Below are 15,649 nucleotides of genomic sequence, written 5' to 3' on the forward strand. Positions count from 1 at the left end.
TCTGTCCTCATTGGCAGCAAGTGTTTGCCTTACCCTGCAATGCGCTCAGGTGTAAACTTGTCACTGGGTGAACAGAGATTTTTAAGGTGGCAGGTATGTTGTAATCTCATTGGAGTACCCATATTGTGTTAGSGGAGTGGGTTTTGGTATGAGACAAATTCCCTTCTCTAGTGTGCATGCATTTGAGAAGCCCATTTTTTGTAAGGAAAATGTTCAGAGAATTCCACTCTGTGATTTCTGCCTTTAGGACCAAGCTATGGATGCAAGCTGAAAAAATGAAACAGAGTGAATGTGGGAAATGTTACAGAAATGAGCACAGGACCAAGGGAAGGGGGTCACAGCTGAGCCAATCTGGTCTCAAAAACCAAGAGAAGGAAAGGGCTCTGACATTTGGGTGTTCTCCACAATACCCACTATCCAGGAATGCTTTACCTGGACAAGTGTAAGTGCACCTGCTCTGAGTGCAAAGCAAAGCAGCTGAGCTTCCCCATAAGGAGAGCTCGAGTCACTGCCTTCACTTGGCACCAAATGAGTCCAGAGCCTTCAAATATCCCTCCCAGTCCCCAGCTGGAGAGCAGTGCCCACAGGGACTACAGACCTGCTTCATCCACTGTCCCTTCTGCTTGTCAATCTCCCCAGCTCCCCTCTCTCCAGATGGGGTTTGGGGACAATGCCAGAGACCTTGTGTCCCACCTGGGACTGCTCCTCTGGGTGCTGCCACCCTGATCTACCCAGACTGTCACCACAGCCTGTTCCAGCTGCTGGTGCCTGGACCTCTCCAGGCACACAGGATAAAGAGTGACATTAATCCCCCTCTATTTCCTCCACCTTTGTCCTTCTCCTGAGCATCTCATCAAAAGTTTTCCACAGTCCCAAGAGTCTTCCTCTGGCTGGGATCACAATCTTCATCTTCTTTTTTGCTTCCCAGCTTTTTTGCTTTCCTGCTGTCTCTTTCCACGTTCTCTCCAGTGACCTGACCCATGGAGTGAAGGCCACATCATAGCATCAGCTAAATATTTATTTTGGCTTTGTTTTTTTAAGGAAAGCTCCGAACCTTACCATTTTGGAAACATGCTGTAGCAATGATGAGAAGAAAAATAACAGCACTAAAAAGAAATCCATCTTTCTAGATCATCTCAAAGCCTTCTTAGTCCTGTAACCTTATGTAGCAATAAAATTAAGGTGATGAGTGCTTTCTCTTAAATTAGTAASTTTATTTGTACAATTCTAGGCAACTCCCAGGCTTAATAGGTTTTTCAGGATGGAAAGGGAGCATTTAAAGTTCAGGAGCATTTGGGGTGAGTAATACCTTTAAATAAAAGTCAGCAAACTTGACTTCAAAGCTGCACTGGGTAATAAGAATTGGTCAACAGCTCTCTGTGCTCTTCTGYTCAGGCCAAGCTCTTACTCTGTGGTGTTGCAAAGCCAATATTTATGTTACAGATGTTATCCGGGAATGTTTTTTGTCTCMTGAAGCTGGATATTTGGAAGGCAAATACCTCCACCACTGTTCTGCTGAGCCCACTTTTTTYCCCTTTCCCACTGGTTTGAACTTTGTTCTGACCAAAGTGGTCTCAAATCAGTTGATGATCAAACTGATCTCTAATGTCTCTGTCCCTTGGAAAGTCACAGGTCCCTGTTCAGCAGACCTGAGTGTGGCACAGCTCTYCATAACAGAGAACAGCTCAGCTTAAAGGTGCCCAGTCCTTCCTGTTGTCTCTCCTGGTAGAAAACGAGATTATCCCAGGATAAAAACAAGAAAATAGATAATTTATGAGTTAAATCACCTGGCTCTTCTCACCTACCTGGCAGAGGGTAAGAGCCAGGAGAAGCAAAGCCACCCCATGGCTGTGCTCCAGGCCTCTTGGATGAGCATGGAAATCCATTCACCCGCCCACACCAGGGAGGATGAGAATTTTTTCTCAAGTTTCAGTTTGCATTTTTTAAGGCACAGCATCAAGATAACCTGCTCCTTTATTTGTCAATGCCTCACATACTCCAGAATCCAGGACAATCCTTTCGTAATAATTCCACTTGCAACAGAAACAAGTCCCACATGTATTTTTCAATCCCAGTATGGAAAGTCCTCATCCCGAGGCTGTTGCTAGGATGAACTATCTGCTTACACAATTCCATGGGCTCATGCCAACTCCATCATGGGCRGGACCAGTAAAATAGAGCATAGAGGGCACACACATAATGTAAACAATGTAAATATTTATGWTGCATTTGTGATGCTCCACATTTCTATCTCAGCTGCGTATCTGCTGCAAGATGGGCTTGTCTGGGAGTCCTGGATGGAAAAGAAGGTGCCTCTYCTGAAAATGGTCTGAGGGATCTTCCACAAATACGCCCTGAATCGTTTCTTCACAAAAGCATAGAGCAAGGGGTTGAGACARCAGTGCACAAAGGATAAGCTCTCTGTGATCTGCAGGGCATAGTCCAGTTTCCTACTGCTTTCACAGCTCCTGATCACACCAGCATCCTGCAGGGAGTGGAGGATGAGGACAACRTTGTAAGGGCACCACAGGACAAAGAAGACCCCCACCAGGGTAAGGACTAAGSAGAGAGCTCTGCTGGAGCCAGGTATCTGTGATGTGCTGAGAACACAGGCGATGCGGGAGTAGCAGAAAGTCATGAAGAGGAAAGGGAAAAGGAATCCCAGGATGTTTTGAATCACCCGAAAGACAACTTTCCAAAATAAGTGTTCCTGGCCATAATCCTGAKTGCACATGATGGTTTTGTTGTGGATTTGCCTTGTGTGGGTGAAGAGGCCATCAGGAATGGAGAGAGCTATGGAAAGGATCCACATCACCAACAAGACAAGGATGGTATTYCTCCATACCGTGGAGCTGTGAGGAGAACAAGCATGAACGATCTGCAGATACATGTCCAGGCTCATGCAGCTCACAAAGAAGATGCCACTGTAGAAGTTCAGAGTGTACATGGCATTTAGGACCGGGCACAAGATGTCCCAGGTGACCCACTGAGAAATGTACAGAGCCCAGAAAGGAAGGGTCAGTAGCAGGAAGAAGTCAGAAACCACCAGGTTCAGCAGATACAGCTCAGTCATCTTCTTTTTTTTCTTGATGTACATGAGGAGGACAGTAAATAGGAGGCCATTCCCAGCCATGCCGACCAGGAAAATCACAGTGTAAAATGATGGCAGGAACACCCTGCTGAAGGAGAGCACCTCCTCTTTGGTRCAGAGGCCAAAGTGCCCATAATCCTCCTCATCCAGGTATTCGTACGGGTACTCACTTGAATTGGYAGCATCCAGCCATGTGTCTGTGGATGTTGCTGTCACCCTTGAGGTYGTGTTTGACCAGTGACTGCCTAGAAGCAAGAGAAAGGGATCAAAGTGTTGTTCCAATGCACAGAGGAAACAAGCATCACATCACATTTCTTTTGTTTACGGAATACCAGAATAGTTTGTTTTGGAAGGGACCTCAAAGATCATCTTGTTCCAACCCCCTGCCATGGGGGGTCCACTATCCCAGGTTGCTCCAAGCTCTGTCCAACCTGGCCTTGGGCACTTCCAGGGACAGGTCAGTTTCTCTGGGCACCCTGTGCCAGGGCCTCACAGCAAAGAACTTCCTCCTAATATTTAATCCAAACCTATCCTCTTTCAGCTTAAAGCCATTCCCCCTTGTCCTGTCACACCACGCTCTTGTACAAAGCCCCTCTTTGTCTTTCTTGTAGGCTCCCTTCAGGTACTGGAATTTCACAGGTTTAAATTTCTGCCACTTTCGGGATGAGTATCTTATGTCCTGAACCCTTTGGCCTCTGCTTAAATATAGGGACAGCTGTCTATACATACATATTGAAAAACCAAATCAAAACCCCAAATTAATCCTGCTTTTCTTACACTGACACATAAAACTTGAAAATGTTTTTGTCATGAGTATGGCTTCCTCTCATAAGTCACTACTTCCTCCTGACACCACCACAAGCTTTTAGTGAAATTTCTGCTCCTAATTACGGGAAATCCACCACCATATCTCACTGTGAGCTGCTTATATTCACCTGGGTCACTTCTGAGAAAGTGGCATCTCAATTCTTGGTGAAGCAGAACCTGCCACCAGCACCTGTATGTCAGTGGGGCTGTTCCCAGAAAGGAAATGCTGAACATCTCCCTGCTTCTGGTAAAACACTGACCCCCTCTCTATGCCAGCGACAGGATGCCAAGACACAGATTTTTGTWAAAGRCWTAAGTAAATGGRAAAYAGAGAATKAATAGAATYCCAGAATGGTTTGTTTTGGAAGGAACCTCAAAGACYRTCTTGTTCCAACCCTCCTGMCATGGGCAGGGACACCTTCCACTAGACCAGGCTGCTCAAAGACTMATCCAAGCTGAGGATCTGTAAGTACCAGAATCCAGTCCTGAATTATGGTTACCAGGAGAGAATTAGCTGGAAGAACTTTATTGGAATAAATTCTGCATGAGACAAGGAATGAGACAACTCCTGCAGTGGTCACTCCCTGRAACTGTGGGCGTGAATGTTTAGACAGCTGCAGCCCAGATTTCAGGAAATGGTGAGTTGGGATCCTCCTACTTTTGGAATCTGATTTTCAGGAAAAAAGCTGTCCCTGAGGAGCCCATTTCACACAGTGGGAGATAGGATCTGCCTGGTGCCATTGGCATCATGAAGGTTAATGRGGAGTTTAAAAATCAAGGTTAATCTTTAGGCTCTGACAGTGAAACAAAAAACAGTTTTGCAAAAAATTGTGTAAATATCTCTCCACCCCTAAACCACCCATTTTTTCAGCTGTGGCCAAAGCTGCCCATCTTTTCCCTGGGGCCCATTTTCCAGCAAGCCCAAACAAGCCTGGCTGTGTCTCTCCTCGAGGTTCTGTTTCTTCCTACAGAGATCTGCAGCCACTCAGAAATGAGAATGTGAAGCTGTTGGTCCCTGGTTGTGCTGTGCATCTCAAGAAGGGCACATTCCCATTGTGGCTCTGCAACCTTTACGGATAGCTCCCTCCCCGCAAGCACCCAGGAAAACGAAGCCCCTCCATCCCACAGGGGTTAAGGAAAGCACCCCAGACTCAGAGTGGGGTGCTGAGATGCCTGCGGGTGTGCAGCTGGAAGGGGTGAAGCTCTGGACATACCCRCTGTGATCCCATGACTAAAATTGCTTAAATATCCATTCCAGGCAGTTCCAGGCAGCTGAAAGGGAAAGAAAAATGGATTTGAGCCGGACTGAAATGTTTTCGTGCTGTCTCACAGTTCTTTGGCAAGTCCTGCAGGGYACTTCAGACAGAGCAGTGGGAGAGCAGGGATCTGCCATGGGAAAGTGTCACAAAAAGACTTCTCTAGAAATTAAGTTTTCTTAATTTCCTTTCTGTATCATATTGTGGAGGAAATTCACCCTCAGCTGTGACTTCGATATGAAACCAAAGCTGCCCACCCTGCTGATCACAGCACCCAATGAGACTCCTGAACACCTTCCCCTCACACTCCCTGCACCCACATCAGGACAAGCCATCCCCAAAATTTGCATTTCTGGGTCTCTTCCAGCTCACTGAGATACCTTTAATCCCTCTGCCACATCTTTCTCCCTCCACATCAGCCCAGCACTGGCATCCACATCCCTATCCCATAGCTCAGAGTGCATGAGAGGACTGAGCTCAGAAATGAAGCCCAATCCCAAACTGGCTACCTTTCAAAAACAAGAGAGAACTTTGCCAGGTTTCTTGTGCAGCTGCATGTACAAGCAAGAAGCATAAAAGGCACTTACAGGAGCTGCTTCTTCTGTTTCCATTCTGCCAGAGGCTCAAATCAGGCTTTTAGGAACTTCTTTCACTTGTGTAAGTGCATAGGCAGGAAATGTGGTATCACTATAACCTCCCTGGTTTTGTTTTGCTTTTCCTGGTGTTTCTCATCGCTGACAGCATTGGAGGAATTACCTCCACCCCTCTGTCCAAGCACACACTCCTCTACAGCACCTTTAAATTGTTGCCAGCACCCAGAGCCAGAATTTGCCACTTCAGGACTTCAGTGCCCTTTGCCAYGAGTACCACAGGGATCCAGCACCACTCCTAAAGGAGCACATTATACTCTGGAGAGCAGAAATCAGGCACCAAACCGGGGACAGCCAGAGCCACTGGGACCAGCAACACCCTGCACGCACTGGCTGGGTGGGAACACCCACAAAATAGCTTGAATTAGGTTATTCTGGGATGTGTCAGACAAGCACACAGAGCAGTCACTCACCTAAAGATAACCAGTTTCTTTCACCCCTCTCTCCATTTTTCCATGCAAGCTTTCCCCGGTCCACCTTGATCCTTCTCTTTTCTCCACTCCGTCTCCTCCCWGAGCAATCTCTCCCTTGTTTCTTTTTCACTTTTGTTTCTGGGTTTGCTGTATCCCAGTCCCAGATCTGGCAACAAGGTCCCTCTTGTTGCTTGCTTTCTACAGGCTTTAATTAATGGAAACATCTGGCATTGCCGAACAGAAGGATATTAAGGATTGGATTTGCCTGGATTCTKCACTGAGAGGCTTCCAGAGCTGAGACCCTGCTGTAAAAATCTGAGTGTTTTCCAGGGAATCTGAACAATCCATGTGCCATCTGGGTGCTGGAGGATCCTCATCCCCTGCAAGARCAGAAATGGCCTCTGTCAAAGGTGTTTCTGAGGAAGTGGTTTGTTGGAGGAGTTTTCGGCATCACCAGTGGTGAGTGGTCACATTCCTGCTTGTTTCCTCACCTCACCAATAAACAGGGCCTTGGGAACACCCTGGCTGTGCCAAGGCTTTCCCTGTGCCACTCCTGGGGTGTTTCAAACACCCCAAACCACCCTGGTAAAAACAGGAGAGCAGAGCAGGAGCGATGGCCACAGCTCCATATCCAACCTGCCCTGGGGTAGGTGGATTCACAGAAAGAAATTTACGTTTATTTTACCCATTTCCATGTTTGCCACCATCAGCTGCTCCTGCTGCATTTAAAATACACCCTAAAAGAAATATATATATGCAAGACACACATTAGCAGAAAGCAAGAAGCCACTTGTAGAGCTGAGACACCGGACACATACACGGGAAAGCTGCAGGTGACAGAGGTTTCATTAGGCCRGCAATTAAAATGAAATAAGTTTTTGTTTTTAATTGAGTTTCTGCCCTGAAGCAGGGAATTAAATGTGCCTCTGAGAGTCACTGGAGAAAGTGGCCTTCACTGTAATTTATTACAAGATTTTAACTCAATTTGGGAGCTGGTAATTGCATAGATTTTTTTTGTTTCCTTTCAGACTGCAGAGCCCTAATGGCTTTGGCAATTATGGTAACCAGATTAGGGGTAATGGGAAGCACATTTAGACAGATGCAGCGCTTGTCTGAGCCACTTTATTTTGCATCACCCAAAATGCTGTGTTTTGGTGGCAGTGACACTGCAGGAGCAGCAGCTCTGCCTTCTCCCAGCTCGAAGATGGGGAGGCACAAAAACCGCACAGGAGCACTGGGCTTAGAGACAAAAGGATTWATCTTTGCTGTTTTGCTCTGATGAGCAGCTCTCAGGTTTAGGAGAAGGTTTTAAGCATYTTTGGGATCTCAGTGGATTTTTCTTCCTCCTCCAAAGTACATTTTAAGTCAGGAACAATTTCTAGGTTGTCTTTGGGCACCAAAATTCTGGCACATGGCGGGGGTAAAGTGCGCTCTGCATGAAAGCTGAAATTTGGGAAATCATAGTCTGTGATGTACGGAAAATGCTAGGAAAAGCCAGTGTCCATAAAGGAGACAGAGGAGTCCTGTGACTTTATTCGAATAAAGGCAGAGAGCCCAYTGGGGCACTCACCAGCAGGGTTTTCTCTTTCAAGGTTTTGGAAAGTGCAGCCTCCTTTTATCCCAAACTCCCGGCCGCACRGTGCCTTCTTCCTTTCCCTATTGCTGAGGTACCAGGAAGGTACAGCCTTCCCAAGTCACCACCACATATTCCCCCTTGAACCTGTCCTTTTCCCCCAAAGTTCAGAAACTTGGGCTTGTGCGACCCCATTTGTCTGGTTCAGGAGCTGAACTGTCTGAGTTCTGTCACAAATTTGCGCCTTGAAGTGGGGAGAGACATTAAGAGCCATTTCAAAGCTGTTCACAGCCATCCCCTCACCCATGGAATTGTTTATAGCGACATTGGCACGCAGCTTCCCTATCAAGGTCTCTTCCAACCCAACATCATTCTATGATGCTGTGACACCAGGTGGAAGCCCTTCAGCAAAGGATAAAGTCAGAGCCCAACTTTCACAAAATTCCCAAATGGTTTGGGTTGGAAGSGACCTTAAAGACCATCCCATCTGATAGGGAAGCTGTGTGCCCATGTCTTTGCAAATAATTCCRTGGGTGAGGGGATGGCTGTGAATGGCTTTGAAATGGCTCTTCATGTCTCTGTTAACTTCAAACCACATTTTTGTTGCAGAGCTCAGACAGTTCAGCTCCTGAACCAGACAAATGGTGTCGCACAAGATCGAGTTTCTGAACTTTGTTACTTTGTTACTTTGGGGGTAAATGACATGTTTAAGGGGGAATATGTGATGGGTGACTCTGGAAGGCCATACCTTCCTGGTACCTCAGCAATGGGGAAAGGAAGAGGGCAACGTGCGACTGGGAGTTYGGGATAAACGGAGGCTGCACCTTCCAAAACCTCGAGAGAGAAATCGCATGGGGGAGATAATATCCCAGTGGACTCTCTTCGAATAAAGTTGCAGGAGTCCTCTGTCTTCTTTATGGACACTGGCTTTTCCCAGCAGGATTTTCCACACACATCCCACCCCGTGCACTGGCAGGGACACTTCCACTGTCCCAGGCTGCTCCAAGCCCTGTCCRACCTGGCCCTGGACACTTCCAGGGATCCAGGGGCAGCCACAGCTTCTCTGGGCACCCTGTGCCAGGGCCTCACCAGCCCGACAAGGAACAATTTCTTCCCAATATCTAAGCTAAGCCCTCCACTTCTCATTTAAAAATCCTCAGCCTTGTCCTGACACTCCATGGTTCTGCCCACTCTCTCTCTCTCTCCACATCATAGTGTGACAACATGAGAAGTTTTTGAAGCGAAAAGCAGACAAGCAGCACAAGCCACCAGTGGCTGTTTTTCCACGCTGCAGCCGATGGCAAACATCGATTTTGTGGCTAAGGCAGGCTCCGGCCGCCGCTCTGCTCTCGGTACCGCCAGCGCGCGGGGCCCGTGAGGGAGGGCAGGGCTCCAGAGCGCCCCCTGCCGCCCGCCCTGCGCCACCACCGCCCCGCCGCAATGCGGAGCGCCGCGCGATGACGTCACCTCCCGCCCCGCCCCCGCTCCCGTATAAGGAAGCGGTGTCCGTGGCCGCGCTTTGGATTGGCTGTCGATTGGCGCGCGGGCGCGCGGCACGCTGGGAGTTGTGGTCCTGGCGGAGGGGCGGGGCGGAAGCTGCCAATAAGAGGCGGGGGCGGGACCGAGAGCGGCAGACGCCGGCCGGTGTGGGATCAGYGCGGTGAGAGCCGGGCCTGGGGCGGGCGGGACTCGCGGCACAGCCGGGGACACATCCRCAGTTCTGGAGGGGGGTGACGGTGCCTGGGGCTGGAGCGGGGACGGCTTCCCATGTGGGGTGAAGTGCCTGGGRCTGGAGTGGGGCAGAGGCCCCATGTGGGGTGCGGGGACCCATGGCTGGAGTCGGGCAGAAGGCCCGGAATAGGGCAGAAGGCCCGGAGTGCAGTGAAGGTGCTTGGGGCTGGCGTGAGGAAGGATCCCCATGTGAAGCTAGGCAGCCTGGGGGTACCCAACGCTTCCCCCTTGCCGGGAGGGATGCTGAGACCTGTCACTTTGCCACCCATAGTCCTCCCTCAGTGTCCCCTGTGGGTGACACCTCTCACACAAGTGTCTTAATCTCCCTGTTCAGTGTCAGTAACGTCAGGGCAGTTGGGCCGTGTATTTCACCCAGTTTCGTCTGCCCTGTGCCCATCTGGGTCTGAGCTGAAGGTCACAGAAACTTCTCGTGGTTGGATGAATTGTTTCACTTTTAATATAATTTTCTTATATAAATCTCACCTTTGGCTGTCTCCTCCTCTCTGACTGACAGGGAGCTCCTGTTTCTTTCTCTGAATGAGTCAGACTCAAATTATAATTTACATTAGCAGATAGGGGTGGTTGTTGTAGGCYCAGAGAGACCAAATCCTTTGGCCTTGCAGCGGAAATGGTTTGTGCTTTCAGCTTAAAACCAGTCAGTCTGCTCACATGGGTGTGCATGAAATGCTGCGTAACCAGGGAGCACAGCCACCTGTGAGAAGTCTCTTGCCTATGGTTACTGACCCCTGCTTAATGGAATTCCTCTTGATTTATTCTGAGCTTGGAGTTTTTCCATGTGTCCTCGAGCTGTGTTTTGTAATTGGTGGCAAAACTGAACAATAACAGTAGAGATTTTTCTAGCAGGGGCCTTCTGTGGTGTCGCTGGCAGAAATTGTCAATAACTGAGTGATGCTTATGCTGAGCATTTAGGAAGGAACAGGTCGTGGTGTAATCCGGGTCATTCCCAGCAAAAAAAGCTGGGAAGTGTTGGAGGTTGGTCTCACTGGTTTGGTGATGATGGTTCTGGGAGTGGAGCCCTTCTGCTGCTCTCTATTTTCCTGTGCATGATTTCTCCTCCTGATGTTCCCACATGAGTCTGCCCCTATTGAGGGCTTCAGGATTTGCTCCAGCTCCTCAGCGTGGGCATTTTTCCATCCCTGTGTTCTCCCTCAGGAATTTGGAATTATATTGAGGTGGGATAGRCTGTAGTGACTGAGGATCTGCCAGGCAGGGCTGACCTTGTGCAGTGGCTCGTGCCTCCCAGCCACAATGCTGTGGCTGYGGCTCTTGGCAGGGAACAAGAGGGGAGAAGTGAACTTTGCTGAGGTCAGAGCTGCCATAAAGGAACAGCCTGCAAAAGCTGAGTGGTGAGGCATGGAATTCCTAAAAGGAAAGGGAGGCAGTGACCAAAGCTTTCTGTGGCTGCCTGTGAGYATGGAGGGGTCACTGGGATCTGTAATAGTGTGAAAACAGATGGCAAAAATATATTGCTTCCCTACTTTTGATTTTGTCATGTTCTTACCTCTCCTGGCAAGCAGCAATCCTGTTACCCAAGGCTTCACTTGAATTAAATCATCTGTCCATGGTTCTTGTGTATCTCTATGTATCCAGGTAGTGTCTCACTACCCGGATATTTGTGACTGGTGGATTACACAAGGGATTTCTTTTCTTAAAGATTCCCTTAACCTGGGGTTTTCCAAAACCTGAACGGAGGCTCTTTGTCTTCACAGCCACCATGTCACCYAGCCAGGAATCTGTGTTCCCTGAGTATGAGACAGACACCAGCCAGACGTCGAAGCTGATCAGAAAATTTAAGGAGACGCCGTTTGTGCCCGTCGGTGAGTTTAAAGATGGGGAAGTGTGTTTGCACAATCAATGTGGTGAAYAACGTCACTGGTCACCTTTYTCCTGTGAACAGGARATTACTTAGAAATAACTTCCCCATAATATTTGCCCTACAAGGAAGAGGTAAATTGCTGAGGTCTGTCAAATAAAAAACTCAGAACCTACAAGTATAAGAAAAAAAAGCCAAACCAACAATCCCTAAAAGACTTTTTAGGTGAGGTTARCAAACATGTTTGGGTGATCCTGTCAGGTGGTTAAAGAATGCGTTGTGCAGCTGTTCTGGAACACAGTTCCTGGGAATTATGTGACCACTACAAAATGGCTTAAAAACTGTCAAAATACAAATGAAAATGATTTAAACTACAGCCTGTTTGGTTAATGTTTCACCTGTCTGCTGGCATCACTAGATTTAAAAGGCATTTTTTAATAGTTTTTATGTTACCCCAGCTTGAGGAAGTTGTTAGAGTTCTCACCTCTCTGCTGAGACCCCCAAAAAGCTCTGAGGAGRGAGCGGGGATCAGCTTTTGTGTGACATGAGACACGTTTTGATTTGCAGCCACCTTAAATGGAGAGCAGCGGGGTCAGTCAGGGTGAGCTGTTCCAAGTGTTTGCCAGCACATTTCCGTCACTGGTTCCGTGGTCACAGGACTTTGTCTCCACCTTGCTCAGAGTCCTGTGAACTCTGTGAGTTCCAGTTCCCCAAAGCAGATTGGCAGAATTCACTTTTGACCTGTGTCAGAGCTGGGTTGAAGGCCCTAAAATTCTTAATTGSTATTTAATGAAGGTGCCACGTGAATTAAGTGTTTACAGCTTCCTGCTGGCACTGGTAATGCTCTGGCTCAGGGAGACAAACTGCCTGTGTTCTGGTCATTAAAATACACACAGCACTTAAAACTTGGCAGCCACCTTTGAACTGTGTAAATAATCCTAAAAATGGAGTGAAATGGATTGAATTGGAAAAGTTTGTGCATTGCTGCTGTGCATTCTGTGAGAGCATCATTGTATAGTAGCTGGTAAAGCTGAGGCTCTTTGCTCCACTGAAGGACTATCAGTGAATTCTGGCCCTGGGAAAGAGACCTGGTGGAGCTTCCCTCAATAACATATGACTTGTCCGGTCCTCGTGGCACTTGCCAAATGTGACCACACCCAAACCAGCAACAGCAGCAGGCCAGTGGTTATGTTAGGGAGCATCCACACACTGAGAGTCTGAGCAGCAGCCAAGAGGGGGTCGTGAGTGTGTCCATCCAGGAAAGGGGTGCCCAGGTTCTGTCTGAAATCTATCTGTCAGTCACCTTAAGCTTCTCCTTTGGTATTTTAATGCTGGTAGGAATCTCTGGCTCTTCCTTGCACTGACCTGTGCATTGAATGAGGTGACTTGAGTGAAACCAGGAGATGGGCCAGGATTTACCACTACACAAAACCAGAGGGATTAGACCAGAACATTCTTGTTTCAGGATGAGAGAGAATGGCCTCAAGTTGTGCCAGGGGAGGTTTTGATTGGATATTAGGAAAAATTTCTTCAAGGAAAGTCTATCCAGTCATGGCAGAAGCTGTCCAGGGCAGTGGTGGAATCACCATCCCYRGTGRGATTGAAAAACTGTAGAGATGTGACACTTGGGGACATGGTTTAGTGGCAGCATTGGCACTTGTGGGGGAATGGTTGGACTCAATGATCTTAAGGGTCTTTTCCAACCTAAACAGTTCAGTGATTCCCAGGCTATTTCATTTAGGTGGGTCCCTGCACACATCCTGATGCCCTGGATCTCCACTCAGAAGGATGCTCTCCTTGCCTTGCAGGGATGGCTGGCTTTGCTGCTGTGGTTGCCTACGGGCTCTACAAGCTGAAGCACAGAGGTGACATGAAAATGTCCCTTCACCTGATCCACATGCGAGTGGCAGCCCAGGGCTTCGTTGTGGGAGCCCTTACSTGTGGTATGTATGGAATGGGATCTGTCCTTAGGGGTGGCAAACTCTGGAGAGCCTCTTGCATCTCTCCCAGTGGATAATGTAGTGTACATGGCATAGCCTCGGRGTGGAAGTATCCAGAACATTTATTTCAGGATGTCTGTGCTCCTWACTGGTGCTTGATCAGCCTTTCTGGAGTAATCTGATTTTATGTACTTAAGYATTTAATTTCAGAATAGCAGTTTTGATTATGTCTAGACATGGAATGTGAGGTTCTGCATCCCTGCATCTTAGAGGCAGAAAATAGAAAGCATTCATCTGACATTAATATTTCCTCTTGTAAATGTCCTGCTGTTTCTGAATTTAATGCATTGGAAGGTCTACAGCTTTTGTAGACCATGGTATTATATGTATTTATTTTTATATATATATATATATATATATATATATGTTGTATATATGTATTTTGAGGACTGGAATTGAGTCTCTGAATGTCCAGGGAAACTGTTGCACTGATCTGTACATCCCAGATCTCATGTAGGTATTGCAGCTGTGTATGTGTGTAATGTACATCCCATGAAACACTGTTTGTCCATACTGCATTCCCAGCAGGAACAAAAGAAAAGCTTGGTCTTGGCCACAAAATAAACTACAATTAGCTCAGGATCTGCATTCTTGATAGATGGTATATTTCCACACCTAGTTTCTTGGTATATGAAGAATTTTGTAGTGTTCATCACTGCTATTAAAAAAATTACAGCTGAAGAAGAAGGGAGACATTATTTCTCTTGCTGGGAATCTCTCTTACTGTTCAGATTTTTAAACCCATTTTTTTCTTATTTAACACAATTCTTTAGTTGTGCTTTTATTTCTGTCTTTCAGGCGTGCTGTATTCCATGTACAAGGAGTACATAGTGAAGCCCAAGGAATAGTGGGAAGCTGTGTGAAATCCCTGTCCTGGTGGTGGCCTGTGTACTGCAGCTCCAAACGTCCTATAGAGGGGTTCTTCAGGAAAAAAAATACATGGCATTAGAGAATTGTCCTATTTTGTGTATGGTACACTGTGCTGAACCTGGCAGCCTCAGAATGTGCACTGGGGGAGTGGGTATTGGGGTCTGCTTCTCTCTGATTGATGCCACCACATCCCAGTTTTTAGGGAGTCTAGTGGAGTGCAATCCCTTTATCTTCTTCAACTCAGTCCTAAAACCGGTGACTTCTTTTGCTGTGTGTCCCAAAACCACGATGTCTGAACTGGCTTCTGTTATCTATCCTCTGCCTCCAACTTTGTAATTTAGAAGCTTCCAGTAGCACTAAATGACTTCTAAAATATTGAGAGCTATATAAACATTATTTTCTTTTTATTTAAGGCATGAAATAAGTATGTTGTAGCTATTTAAATGTTATATTTATTCATTGTTAACGAAGACACAAGCTTCCTATTTTTGCTATATCAGACTCTTGGATTATAATATTTTGTAACTTTATTTACGGTGTTCTTCAGAGTAACATTTAAATGTAACATTTAAAATACATATTGTTGAAACGAAACCTTAATTTGGCGTTTTAATGTTTTTAAAGTGTATGAYCTAGCTGATTTCTGCAGTATTGTTCCCCATAGAAAATTTTAAAACATTTAAGTCCGAAAAGCCCCCCATCACCTTTGAGGTATTAAAACCTTTCTCTGTGAGTTATTTTATGTTTAAACCCCATGTACCTCTAACGGCAGTCATGAAAATAAAAGGCAATTTGTAAAAAAGCTGACATTCCATGGTGRCAGTGTCGGATGTTACAGATAGCACAAGGTACAAACTGCACCTGGCTGTGACCTGTGGTACACGACAGGGGGTGATTAAATACGAATAAAAGCGAGCAGTGGAGGTAACAACTGTTTGCCTATGGATTTGTTGGGGAGTACTCCCATCCCATTGCAGAGGGATGGCGGGAGCTGCTGTAGCTGAATAAAAATCACCTGAGGAGGGTGCAGCGCTCCTGCAAAGGGAATTCCCAGCCGCTGCTCTCCTCTATTCCCAGCCAGCATCACCCCGCTGTCCTTGGCTGTTCCCCCACGGATGGACATGGGGAGGGGCGCCCACGCCTTCTCCCGCTCCTCCCACCGCGGAGCGGGCAGAGGGAGCGGCTCCCTGTCCTGTGGGGCCGGCATTGGTGCGGGCATTGCGGGAACGGCGATCCGGGGATGGCGGGGACGGGAGGAGGAGGGGGAGCCATGATGGCGGCTGCGCTGAGGGGCCGGGCGCGCGCTGCCGTTGCCATGGGCACCGCGTCGGGCCGGGAGCGGGGCTGCACGGGGAACCGGGGCCGCTCCTCCGGCCCGCCGCTGCCCAGGAGGGAACGGGGACAGCCGGGGCCGCACCTCCGGC

At 47.6% G+C, this 15,649-nt stretch overlaps 3 protein-coding genes across 3 annotated transcripts in view; 2 read left to right on the forward strand and 1 right to left on the reverse strand.

Moving 5' to 3' along the window:
* Nucleotides 1-26: 26 nt before the first annotated feature.
* ACKR2 (atypical chemokine receptor 2) lies at nt 27-6,912 on the reverse strand. Its single transcript, XM_057370885.1, is given in 4 exon segments — nt 27-3,336; nt 5,113-5,170; nt 5,742-5,806; nt 6,903-6,912. Coding segments are annotated over 4 exon segments (1,251 nt in total). The 3' UTR covers nt 27-2,218.
* A 4,131-nt stretch (nt 6,913-11,043) lies between these two features.
* Nucleotides 11,044-15,145, forward strand: HIGD1A (HIG1 hypoxia inducible domain family member 1A). The gene is made up of 3 exons (XM_057370854.1): nt 11,044-11,359; nt 13,164-13,298; nt 14,154-15,145. Exons 1-3 carry the CDS (start codon nt 11,257-11,259, stop codon nt 14,201-14,203), a joined length of 288 nt encoding a protein of 95 aa, XP_057226837.1. The 5' UTR covers nt 11,044-11,256; the 3' UTR covers nt 14,204-15,145.
* Nucleotides 15,146-15,393: 248 nt separating this feature from the next.
* Nucleotides 15,394-15,649, forward strand: part of CCDC13 (coiled-coil domain containing 13) — a 28,492-nt gene continuing 28,236 nt past the window's right edge. The window contains exon 1 of the mRNA XM_057370855.1: nt 15,394-15,434. The gene's annotated coding sequence lies outside the window, so the exon portion shown is untranslated. The remainder of the gene's footprint in view (nt 15,435-15,649) is intronic.

This window comes from Malurus melanocephalus, unplaced genomic scaffold, assembly GCF_030028575.1.
Source record: "Malurus melanocephalus ecotype Western Australia unplaced genomic scaffold, MMel_1.1 scaffold_135, whole genome shotgun sequence".
Lineage (NCBI taxonomy): Eukaryota > Metazoa > Chordata > Aves > Passeriformes > Maluridae > Malurus > Malurus melanocephalus.